Source organism: Pseudorasbora parva, chromosome 2 (genome assembly GCF_024679245.1).
Source record: "Pseudorasbora parva isolate DD20220531a chromosome 2, ASM2467924v1, whole genome shotgun sequence".
NCBI classification, from domain to species: Eukaryota; Metazoa; Chordata; class Actinopteri; order Cypriniformes; family Gobionidae; genus Pseudorasbora; species Pseudorasbora parva.
This window is the reverse complement of record NC_090173.1, coordinates 29860412-29873299: the sequence shown is the minus strand read 5'-3', so window position 1 is coordinate 29873299 and position 12888 is coordinate 29860412. Positions and strand designations below refer to the sequence as shown.

At 37.0% G+C, this 12888-nt stretch overlaps 3 protein-coding genes across 4 annotated transcripts in view; 2 read left to right on the top strand and 1 right to left on the bottom strand.

The window, feature by feature from the left end:
* The first annotated feature begins 475 nt into the window (after positions 1–475).
* On the top strand, positions 476–4628 carry eef2kmt (eukaryotic elongation factor 2 lysine methyltransferase). Its single transcript, XM_067415023.1, has 8 exons — positions 476–693; positions 771–833; positions 913–993; positions 1079–1180; positions 1258–1391; positions 3843–4084; positions 4229–4378; positions 4486–4628. The coding sequence occupies exons 1-8, from the start codon at positions 607–609 to the stop codon at positions 4584–4586; spliced, it is 960 nt and encodes a 319-aa protein (XP_067271124.1). The 5' UTR covers positions 476–606; the 3' UTR covers positions 4587–4628.
* alg1 (ALG1 chitobiosyldiphosphodolichol beta-mannosyltransferase) lies at positions 4596–12701 on the bottom strand. Of its 2 annotated transcripts, none has more exons than XM_067414993.1 (13): positions 12206–12701; positions 11935–12012; positions 11735–11838; positions 11502–11650; positions 10580–10669; positions 10382–10492; positions 10150–10271; positions 10019–10057; positions 9636–9695; positions 9042–9152; positions 5215–5326; positions 5054–5129; positions 4596–4959 (listed from the first exon to the last, which is right to left on the bottom strand). In XM_067414993.1, exons 1-13 carry the CDS (start codon positions 12477–12479, stop codon positions 4822–4824), a joined length of 1464 nt encoding a protein of 487 aa, XP_067271094.1. In that variant the 5' UTR covers positions 12480–12701; the 3' UTR covers positions 4596–4821. The 2 variants fall into 2 exon arrangements, with proteins under 2 accessions (XP_067271094.1, XP_067271088.1); XM_067414987.1 differs by having other exon boundaries at positions 5212–5326; positions 12206–12697.
* Positions 7062–12888, top strand: part of si:ch211-76l23.4 (uncharacterized) — a 34680-nt gene continuing 28853 nt past the window's right edge. The window contains exon 1 of the mRNA XM_067415044.1: positions 7062–7707. The gene's annotated coding sequence lies outside the window, so the exon portion shown is untranslated. The remainder of the gene's footprint in view (positions 7708–12888) is intronic.

Here is a 12888-nt window from a genome sequence, read left to right as displayed (position 1 = left end):
AAAAAAAATATTTTTTTTTCATTCAGCGTCAGTGTAAGTCATTTTGAAAATGAAATTTCATCATTTTCGTTTTGACTTCATGTCAGTTGGATAAAATGAGCTTAATTTCCACCATAGAACACTTTATAATAAACTGTATAACTCGAGTTGAATTCCTTTATAAAATAATTTTAGAAAACTACAGAAACATGCTCTTGCTTAGATTCCTCTGGGCGAGGATTTTCTTGTGTTCATATCATAGACCGTAAAAAAAATCCATGTGCTTTGACGCTGAAGCAGCCATCACGGCAGGTGGCGCTGGAACCACAAAGTATGTGTGGACTGACACGCGAAGAAATTCACCACTGAAAACCTTTTTTTGGGTGCGTCTTAATCCGCTCCCTAGTTCACTAGTCAGGGAACTGATTAGGACATAAGTCAATGGGCTGACTCCCTGATCAGTGCCCTGGCAACTGAACTAGGGAGCTAATTGCAACGCAACCTTTTACTGTCTATGCTGAATGCACACATGCATCTTCCGTAGTCTTTAGTAATAACAGCAGCAAGCATATTTGGGTGTTTTTAAGAGATTAGCTATACACATCCAAAAACAGTTAAGAGGAAGGAATGGGCCAAAAAACTAGAAAAGACATAATACAAACCTTTCAAGTGAACTTCTTTGCTATGTGTCTTTTAAATACATTTCCATGGGATGTAAGTAACGTTAGCACGTCATTGTATTAAAACATTACTTACGATTTTGTTCCGTGTATAATTTAATGTTTTTTTAGTTTTTAGACAAAGAACTTACAACTTCCAAACCTTTAGAGATCATAATGGACATTCTTCAGAAGGTAAAGAAAGCTACTGTGCAAGTGAATGAATAAGTAAATAAACAAATTTACATAAATGTTTTTTTGTTTTGTTTTGCAGACATGTTTGAATCCCATTTGTCTCAAGAATCCCCCTTCTTTAAAGTACAGAAGACGCTTCTTAACAGAATTGATAAAAAAGGTTGGCTTTGTTTGCTATAATGTTTTACACCTTTTCTTACTGATTCTGAGATACTACTTGTCTTCATGAATATTTATTTTTGTAGCATGAGATGATAGCAGCTGAACCACTGGATGCACTGTATGAAGCGCTAGGAGAGCTCATGTGTGCTCAGGAGGAGGACTTGTGCTACAAAACCTATTTTCTGGTAAGTTAGATCAACATAGCACTGGACCTTATTCCTTATAACAGAATACATTATCAGAACGTGTTTAATCCCAAAAGCCAACAGGAGATGCGGTTAGTCTAGCAGAGAATGTGGCCCTCATTGCTCAGGGCACCACGGGTCTGGTTACCTGGGAGGCTGCCATGTACCTGGCTGAATGGGCTCTGGAAAATACACACATCTTCAAAAGCAAGCAAGTCTGACACTTAACAACTCTCTGGTTGATTACATTTGTTTATACTTTTGTTGTACAGTGAATATATCCAAAAATCTGAGACAACATCTCTGAAAATTTAGGATTAGTGTCATTTAAAGGGATAGTTCACCCAAAAATGAAATTTTGACCTGAACACACAAAAAAATATATTTTTAAGAATGTGTGTAACCAAGCAGATAGAACGACCATTCACTACCATATTTTCCCTACTATGGTAGTGAATGGTTGTTCTATCTGCTTGGTTACAAACATTCTTCAAAATATCTTCTTTTGTGTTTAGCAGAAGAAAGAAACTCATACAGTTTTGGAACAACTTGAGGATGAGTAAATGATGACAGAATTTTGATTTTTGTTTGAACTAACCCTTTAATGTTCATGTAATCTCTTAATAAAAGAAATGTGACATACAATTATTTATAAATATTAGGATGCTGCACTATTTCTCTGTCATTAACCAAGTACAACATAGTAATAATCTAAAATCAATTAAATAATTGTATTGATAAATGTAATTAATAATTTAAAATTGTATTTAATTATATATAGACTACTTTTCAAATGTTTGGGGTAAGAAAGTGTTTTTTTTTTCTTCTTCAGAATGGATGCATTAAACTGATCAAAACTGACTTTTAGATTGGTACAAAAAAATATAAATGGTGTTCTTTTAAATTTTATATTCATCAAACAATCTTGAAAAAAATGTATCATGGTTTCCACCAAAAAAAAAAAAAGCAGCACAACTGGTTTTCAACACTGATAAGAAATAAAATCACCATATTATGATGATTTCTGAAGGATCATGTGACACTGAAGTAATGATGCTAAAAACTCTGCTAAAGGTAAACTATATTGAAATTGCAAACAGCTATTTTAATTAGAGATAATAACAAATAATGAGATTTCACAATATAGCTTTTTACTGTATTTCTGATAAAATAAAATCCATCTTTGACAGGCATAAGATTTTTTAAAAACATAAAAAAAACAGACCCCAAACTTTTGAACAGTTGTTTTTGTGTGTGTGCTGTTTTATATATATATATATATATATATATATATATATATATATATATATAAATAAAATTAGGAACACCATAACTAATACTGTGTTTGACCCCCTTTCACCTTCAGAACTGCCTTAATTCTACGTGGCATTGACTCAAAAAGGTGCTGAAAGGATTCTTTAGAAATGTTGGCCCATATTGATTGGATAGTATCTTGCAGTTGATGGAGATTTGTGGGATGCACATCTAGGGTACGAAGCTCCCGTTTCACCACATCCCAAAGATGCTCTATTGGGTTGAGATCTGGTGACTGTGGGGGCCATTTTAGTACAGTGAACTCTTGTCATGTTCAAGAAACCAATTTGAAATGATTCGAGCTTTGTGACATGGTGCATTATCCTGCTGGAAGTAGCCATCAGAGGATGGGTACATGGTCGTCATAAAGGGATGGACATGGTCAGAAACAATGCTCAGGTAGGCTGTGGCATTTAAACAATGCCCAATTGGCACTAAGGGGCTTAAAGTGTGCCAAGAAAACATCCCCCACACTATTACACCACCACCACCAGCCCGCACAGTGGTAACAAGGCATAATGGATCCATGTTCTCATTCTGTTTACGCCAGATTCTGACTCTACCATCTGAATGTCTCAACAGAAATCAACTCATTAGACCAGGCAACATTTTTCCAGTCTTCAACTGTCCAATTTTGTGAGCTCATGCAAATTGTAGTGTAGTACTCTTCTTCCTATTTGTAGTGGAGATGAGTGGTACCGGGTGGGGTCTTCTGTTGTTGTAGCCCATCCACCTCAAGTTTGTGCTTGTTGTGGCTTCACAAATGCTTTGCTGCATACCTCGGTTGTAACGAGTGGTTATTTCAGTCAAAGTTGCTCTTCTATCAGCTTGATTCAGTCAGCCCATTCTCCTCTGACCTCTAGAATAAACAAGGCATTTTCACCCACAGGACTGCCACATACTGGGTGCTTTTCCCTTTTCACACCATTCTTTGTAAACCCTAGATATGGTTGTGCGTGAAAATCCCAGTAACTGGGTCCAAAAAACATGCCACACTTTAAATGGCTTAAGCCACCTTTCTTTCCAATTCTGATATTCAGTTTGGAGTTCAGGACATTGTCTTGACCAGGACCAAACCCCTAAATGTGTTGTAGCAACTGCCATGTGATTGGTTGATCATATAATTGCATTAATGAGAAATTGAACAGGTGTTCCTAATAATCCTTTAGCTGAATATATTTATATAAATATGATGTATTTATTTATGTAGTATATAAACTGGTATGAGAAACAAGAACAGAGTGATTGAAGCTACTTATGAAGGACTGATTGAAGTGACTTTATTTTGTTAATTTAAATTCAATTACATTTATGCTGATATAAATTCACATTTGGGCTGTACATGCAGGACAGTCCTAGAGCTGGGCAGTGGAATTGGACTTACGGGCATTGTAGTATGTCGGTCATCCAGCCTAACCAAATACATCTTCAGTGACTGCCATCAAACTGTGCTTCAGAGGCTGAAGAACAATATCACAAACTGCTTAACTAACAGCAACAGTGTGTCAGTGAGCGTGGAGGAACTGCACTGGGAAAATGTATCTGACGAGCAGCTGCAAAGAATACAGGCCAACACCGTCATTGCTGCAGGTGACAAAACCCAGGGTTATTTTTTAAGATTACACACATGCTATAGTTTCAAATGTGATTTATTCTCATTTTATGATTCTTAGGTCTCTGAATCATGTATAACGTTTGATAAGTCTTCAGTAACATTGTGTTTGTTTGAAACAGATGTGGTGTACGACCCTGATATAATTGCTTGTTTGGTGAAGCTGCTGAGCAGGCTTCTGAACTGCAAAGTTCAAGAAAACTATCCTGATGTTTACATTGCATCTACTGTACGTAACCCAAAGACATATGACTGTTTCAAGAAAGAATTAGGTAAGTTTCATATTGTTAATACTTTTATATTTCATTACACATTTCATTTTAAAACATTCATTATTCCTGATTGTTCATAATGAATGAAACGTTTCTTTTATTTACAGAAAGGGCTGGACTGAAACATGTCATCATGAAAGATTCTGTTACTCAAGTATTTCCATACAACCGAGCCTCCTCTATAGAAATGATCAAAATATACATTTAACAAAAATGGTCTTTTTGTAATAAAGTGTTTATTTACATGATATTTACAAGGAAAGTGTGCTTTTTATTCTCATATTCAAGTCTTTCCCAATAGCACTGCTGGAATGCTAAACATCCCATTGTGGGGACAGTTAGCTTAAAAATATGTACCCTGTGCAAATACCTGACAGTAACTTTCCATAGAATGGGAGTCAATGGATTTGAGAGGATGCTACATGAGCCCATCACCTAGATGGTCAGTCGCAGTGCTCTTTAATAAGCGGAAGGACGTTATGGTCCCAGTTTTCATCCCAGCGCTTCTGCCCACTTTCCCTTAGATTCTTCCTGAAGATGCCAAGTTTCCCCTGATCACCAGGGAAGTCTGAAAACAGTAGCTACAGAGATGCAAGAATTAGCCATGGAAGCATTAGTATTTATCTCAAAGGATTCAAGATATTGTAGAGAAAGTCTTGATCTTGAATGTCTTACCTTTAACTGTTCAGACAGCTCATTAGAGTCTTTGAAAATGAGCCCATTCTCCTCATGTTTCACCAACTCGTGTAAGCTAACAAGACACAGATAATAAGCAGATATAATTGTTTCATCCATGACACCTAACAAATGTTAGCATAACCAATCAATCTCACCACTGAAAGTGTATGGCACAGACTGGCAGGCAGCATCCAAACATGTCAACCACTTTCATTGGAAGGTCAAGACCACTGGAGGATTTGTGCAAGCAGACCCCAAGATCTGCAGACCCTTTGCCGAAAAACACCAGAGAATAGCACACTCTTGTAAACTGATGTATTTAAAGGTGCCCTGCTTATTTATATTTATATATATATATATATATATATATATATATATATATATATATATATACACACTGTTGTCTGAGGTCAACTAATGATGTTCGTGTGGTTTTTACATTCAAAAACATCATAACTAATAAGTAATAGGCTATTTTCTACACTGGTTTTGAAGCTCTCTCCTGAACGCTGGGCTTTAATGGGCACTGGAGACTTGGAAGTAAACGCCCATGGCTACGATTGGATAAGATTTGCATATTTAATGAGCTTCAGCTCTCGTCAGTTCACGTAAGGGAGGGGTTGTTTTGAAAGCGGCAACCAGGATGATTCTCTCGACCACAGGGCTCGTAAATGTCTTTATCAAACAAACACAATGATTTATTTCTCATCCACCCACGATTGATTGGAATATTATTTTTGTATTACATGGCCCGCATGATCAGTGAATATAAGCGTTTACACGTGCCCTATGGAAGGCCGTTTCAGCATAAAAACGTTCCAACGTTACTCGTTGTAATTATATTTTTACTAGTAACAATTCAATTAAAGAGCTCTATAATTTAATTTGTACTAGTAACAATTACAATTATAGAGCTCTGTAATTCAATTTTTACTAGTAATAATTATGATTATAGAGCTCTCTAATTGTATTATTACTAGTAACAATTCCAATTAGAGAGCTCTACAATCATTTATTACTAGTCATATGCCTCCATTGACTTCCATTCATTTTTAATTAGAGCTCTGTAATTCAATTGTTACTAGTAACAATTACGATTAGAGAGCTCTCTAATTGAATTCTTACTAGTAACAATTACAATTATAGAGCTCTCTAATTCAATTGTTACTAGTAACAATTACGATTAGAGAGCTCTAATTGAATTGTTACTAGTAACAATTGAATTACAGAGCTCTTCAAATGATTTATTACTAGTAAAAATACACATTAAGGATATGTGTAATTGCAGAGCTCTATAATTGAATTACAGAGCTCTCTTAAAGGGATCCCATGGTGTTGAGACTTGTATGGCTTAATATAACATAAACAATGTCTCTTACTGAATTATGTAGTAGAAAACCCATGAAAGATCTACATTATTTAAAAAATCGATTTTATATTTGGACCATGGGCGGCGCCATTTTGTTTGCGTTCTAGGTTGATGACGTAGAGTGGTTGCACTACTCAATCAGCTGGCGCTACCCGTAGCTATTTTTACCACAACGCAACTCGAAAATTGTTTCAGAGTTAAACAAAACCAATGAATTGCTTTGTAATTGTACTTGAAACACACTCAAACATACATGTGCACACAAACTCACCTACACAAGTCACTAACAGATCGGCGGGCGGGCACACACACTTGAGAGACTGCGCTGTCTCAATCGAGATGTTGGGCTGCTCAGTCTCCACGACAGGGGCTGAATCTGAAATCGACCCCCTATACCCTGAAATAGGGCATTATTTGAAGCGACGGCCATTTGTAGTGTTGTCCGACATCATAGTGGACATGTTCGAGTGCAGTCATTCAGTCTCACGTTGCGTGTACAGCCGATTTACACACAACAGCTGTCCGACTTCACGCACTCATCTTCATTCACTCCTTAAAGTTGTATTAGTGAACAACAGTAGCGAATGTTGTGTCTTAAAAGTGAAAGTTTAAAGATTGAGGTTAATTCACTGAGCTTGTGCTCAAACTTTAATGCACAAACCAATCCCATGCATCATCACCAAAACATCCTGCCTCTCTTCCTCACGTTACCCTATCTCATCGTCCTACATAGATATTTCCCTCTGCTGGATACATTAGGCATTACAGTTAATCTCCTGCATATCAACAGTCTATCTATGATATCAACACAGGGATTGAGGGTTATGTATGAGCGCATGCAGTGCGTGTGCGTGTGTGTGTGTAATTCGCGACGATCTGTTGGGGTGTGTGTGTGTTCGCGCCGATCTGTTGGGGTGTGTGTGTGTGTGTGTGTTCGCGCCGATCTGTTGGGGTGTGTGTGAGTCTGTGTGAGAGAGAGAGTTTGTGTGCACATGTATGTTTGGGTGCGTGAAGTCGGACAGCTGTTGTGTGTAAATCGGCTGTACACTCGTTATTGCGGTGCAACGTGAGACTGAATGACTGCACTCGAACATGTCCACTATGATGTCGGACAACACTACAAATGGCCGTCCCTTCAAATAATGCCCTATTTCAGGGTATAGGGGGCCGATTTCAGATTCAGCCCCTGTCGTGGAGACTGAGCAGCCCAACATCTCGATTGAGACAGCGCAGTCTGTCAGGTGTGTGTGCCCGCCCGCCGATCTGTTTGTGACTTGTGTAGGTGAGTTTGTGTGCACATGTATGTTTGAGTGTGTTTTAAGTACAATTACAAAGCAATTCATTGGTTTTGTTTAACTCTGAAAAAATTTTCGAGTTGCGTTGTGGTAAAAATAGCAACGGGTAACGCCAGCTGATTGAGGAGTTCAACCACTCTACGTCATCAACCTAGAACGCAAACAAAATGGCGCCACCCATGGTCCAAATATAAAATCAATTTTTTAAATAATGTAGATCTTTCATGGGTTTTCTACTACATAATTCAGTAAGAGACATCATTTATGTTATATTAAGCCATACAAGTCTCAACACCATGGGATCCCTTTAATTGAATTGTTACTAGTAAAAATTGAATTATAGAGCTCTCTAATCGTAATTGTTACTAGTAAAAATATAATTACGACGAGTAACGCTGGAACGTTTTTATTAATTAAATATGGAAGTCAATGGAGACATATGACTAGTAATAAATGAATTGTAGAGCTCTCTAATTGGAATTGTTACTAGTAACAATTGAATTAGAGAGCTCTATAATCATAATTGTTACTAGTAATAATACAATTACAGAGCTCTATAATTGTAATTGTTACTAGTACAAATTGAATTATAGAGCTCTTTAATTGAATTGTTACTAGTAACAATATAATTACGACGAGTAACGCTGGAACGTTTTTATGCTGAAGCGGCCTCCCATACGTGCCCCCATATCACGAAAGGAATTTTATTTCACTATAGCCCGTCTGGAAAACAGCCCCGGGTTTTTGTTGACCATTTCTGTCGGATCCAATATAGAAGGCACAACATTGTGTCTGCAAACCTAAAACATGTTTACAAACGACTCCACAGTGAAATGAAGTGAACACACGTACACGGTCTTCCCCACGTGAGCTGGAACTATCAAACATTCCTAATATTAGAATCCAAAGGAAGCTTGTGCAGCGACTATTCTTCCACAATATCTTGCTATCTTCTTCGACGTGTTTATTGCTGCTGTCTAGTGTGATCCGATGAGTCGGTGGGCGGGGCTACTAAATTACACGTGCTTATTATTCTGTAGAGGCGGTGGTTTGTCGCACGATGACATAAGGATGAAGCACACGATCGTTTTCGGGGCCTGGTGTCTAAAAGCTTTTCTTTGACTAACAAGGAAGTTTTTTTAGCTCTGAAATTTAGAGGATAATCTTATATTACCATGACCTTTTATATATCAAAAGCTCAAGGGAAAGTAAGGGAAATAATCTCAATTCATCACCCCTTTAAACCAATACAACCAGTGGTTAGCAAAATGTTAAAACTTGGAGTATGAAGTTTAAATTGCTGTTAATGAGTTCCTCTTACCAAGTAAAACTGGATAATCCTCTGCTTCCAGCCATGGAGTGCAAATCTTGACGTGATTAAATTCTTTAGAGTCAATCATCATCTTGTAATACTCCTTCTGGGGACCTTTACCTGCATTGATAAATCAAAGTGTCTCAATCAAACACATAAAAACAGGCACACAGGTGGTCCACAGTTGATACATATTACATTTATACATATTAGACTCAGGTTGCATCCAAAATTGCATACTTCCATACTATATAGTAGGCAAAAAACAAAAACAGTATGTGACAAAAGTGTACTCAGTGTACAAAAGAGTGCAAAAAGTCCACGGATGACCTACTAATGCAATTGACACTTTAATATCCCATGAGGCCACGGGAGAGGATTTATGAATGGCAGTGAAACACCATAACTGACACTGATAGGTCATTTGATAATGACAACATGGTGAGTTTTGTACGTCCAGAATCCCGATTACATTCATATTGCACAAATTCTTACTATATACAACATACTTTTTAAGCGGTCGTGGAGTAATGACTTATTCAAAATAAGTACCTACTCGAGAGAGTATGTGATTTGGGATGCAGCCTCAGTGTTGTTGTGTACCTGTAATCACGCAAACCAATGATGGAAGTTTGTCCTCTTCCTCAACCAACTTCTCGTACTCTATTGGAGGTGGAAAAAAGTTAAATGTTGGTTAAAATCAAAGGTTGTGGTACAATATAGTTCCTAAGTCTGGTGTCAGTAAAATGTTATAAATATTTCTGAAAAGTTATTTGATTAAAATACAGTAGTATTGTAAAATAAGATTTATATTAGAATTTAAAACAACTTTTTAAATGTAATTTGTTCCTGTGATCGCAAAACTTTTTTTAAATGTCACATGATCCTGATTTTCTGCTTTTTCCTATCATCAATGTTGAAAACAATTATGCCTCTTAAACCGTAGTGTATATGGAGAGATTAAAAATAATAAATCAAAAAATAACCTTCAAGGGCTTGTAAAAGAATGGAGAAGTCTTCATCCTCTGTTAGAGAACATAAATAATGAAGTGTTAGGAAATTTCAATTAATCGAATGAAGGACAACATCCCTATAGCTCAGTGTAGACGGTACTGACCAGTCCAGCTGGTGCTGCTGATAAGCAGAGCAGGTCTTCCAGCAGAGCGCGTCACAGCACCTGTTTGAGTGTTACGCTCTGTGAAGGCTGTCAGTTCCATGTGCTCTTTAGTGGCATCAGAACTACAACGTTATAAAGAGGAACGTGTAAAACATTAATAAAATGATAACACCTAAATGGCAATAGAGCTGACTTGTATTAATTGCAATTTCCAATACATTAAAATACTTACCTAGACCTGAAAGGTGAATAAACACTGCTCATTCTGACAAACAGCTCATGTTGAAGTTTCAGAGGTGTTTCTCTAAATATCGAGGGTGGCTTGTCGTATAATGTGGTTGCCCTACAATTGCAAGATTGATTGATTGAAAGTTTTATTGTCATTATTGATATAATTATATTATAATAACAAAATGTACATTAAACATACTCAATATTCCAGTTCTTCTGAAGATCTTCCCTCATTGCATTAGTGACACACAAGTTATGATCCGAGAAACATCCAAAGAGCTTCTCATACCTACAAACAACAAAGCACAGATCAGACGTTTTTTCAAATACCACTTGTCCTTAAAGGTTTAGTTCACTCAAAAATGAAAATTATTTCATTAATTACTCACCCTCATGTCGTTGGACACCCGTAACACCTTCGTTCATCTTCGGAACACAAATGAAGATATTTTTGTTGAAAGCTGATGGCTGAGAAAGGCTTCAAAAAGGCCTCCATTGGCATTCAGTATATTTCCACTCACAAGACCCATAAAGGCACTAAAAACATCGATACAAAGTCCATCTCACTAAAGTGGCTGTACAATAATTTTACAATGCAACGCAAATAGTTATTTTGCTCACAAAAATTAAAATAACATCTTTATCCACCAAGTTATTGACGTGAAATCGACGCATGCGCGAGAATATGATGCAGATCTGCCGTTCGGATACATGACCCGGAAGAGGAGGAGCGCCGCTATCGCGTGAGTTCACGTCCGAGACCTAAACGGAAGACAATAACTTAGCGGATAATGTCATTATTTAGATTTTTTTTGCCCACAAAAACTATTCTCCTCGCTTCGTAAAATTATTGTACAGCCGCTGTAGTGAGATGGACTTTGTAACAACGTTTTTAGTGCCTTTTATGGGTCTTGTGAGTGGAAATAGACTGAATGCCAATGGAGGCCTATCTGAAACCTTTCTTAGCCATCAGCTCTCAACAAAAATATCTTCATTTGTGTTCCGAAGATGAACGAAGGTGTTACGGGTGTCCAACAACATGAGGGTGAGTAATTAATAAAAAAATAATTTTCATTTTTGGGTGAACTAACCCTTTAAGATACATTTTTTTAGTTACTTACCATTTTGCCATCTTAACAATTAGATGATTCTTCCCATGAGTAAGAGCCATTATGGTGTACCCATAGTTGTGCCAGTCTATGATGAACTGGTTTCCCCTGAAACGACTTGCCACCCATGTCACTGCTATAGCTGGCAGTCCTGGAGGGTTCTGCAAAATACACAGATGTAACTTAGAATTTCACTTTAAGACATAGACATAGAAATGACTTTACTTAATACTAGAGACAGACACCTGCATAAGGATATAGCCTTGGTCCTCAATCTTCATCAACACATAGAACAGCTGGAAAGACTGGAGTATCACCTTTGAAACATACCTGACAATTTTTGGGCCAACTGAAAGGAAAATGCAGATCACATTCTTTATATCAGAATGTCTGTGCATGGTCTTTTGTGCTTAAAAGTATCCTTTTTATATTATGTTTGTATTACCTCTAAGCCCATTTAGTTCTGAAATAGGAAGTATGTCTATCCTGTCATCCTCAAGAATATCTTGATGAGGTTTAGTACCTATGTAAGCAAAATATCAGTGTTAGAGCTGTTAATAACTAGCACATTTACCTGTATATGTAATGCATATCCACGTGATTTATCGTTTATTAGCATGCCTTACAGACATGGGGGCTACATTTATGGGTATTTGGTATCATGCATAAAACAAACAATGATGCAATGAGAAGTGAATACGTTAAAATGTATATACCAAGAAAGCCAATTAAGGTGACACTGTATCCATGTCTGCTGAGAGAGAGCGCATGATATTGCATGCGAGGACTGCGCCCTATATCTCCCAGCACCAACACGCAAACGTTCAAATGTGCAAGTTCATCTCGTCCCCTTAATCCACTGGCTAGTAAAAAAATAAGCACCACTACAGCGACTGGTAGAAGAGCCCACGATAAGCTTAACCCCGATAATAGCCCTAAAAGAACCAATGAAACTGTCACTACAGCTACTGCCGCATTGGCATCCGCCATTGTGTTTTCCTGATGATGACGTGGCTGAAATTAGGACAGGAAATTTAAAGAGACACGAACCACAGGCGAATACACCTAATTATAATCACATTAACACGTGCATTTTGAAGGAATGAATAATGATGTTAATAATTGCTAATGTAGTTATCACCAATAAATTAATTAGGCTAATCTGAATAATTTATGACATCATAAATTCCACGATTCTACTCAAAACTTTTGCAGAACCAAAATACATTTTTATTGCTCACGGTATTGTATTCAATGTACAAAAAAAAGTAAATATCATGAAAACCATTCATTAAACAGTAGCTAAATTCCATATCCAATAAAATAAAAACAAACATACATTTCCAAGAGACTTCAAAAAAAAAAAAAAAAAAAAAAAAAAAAAAAGACCTGGTCTCAG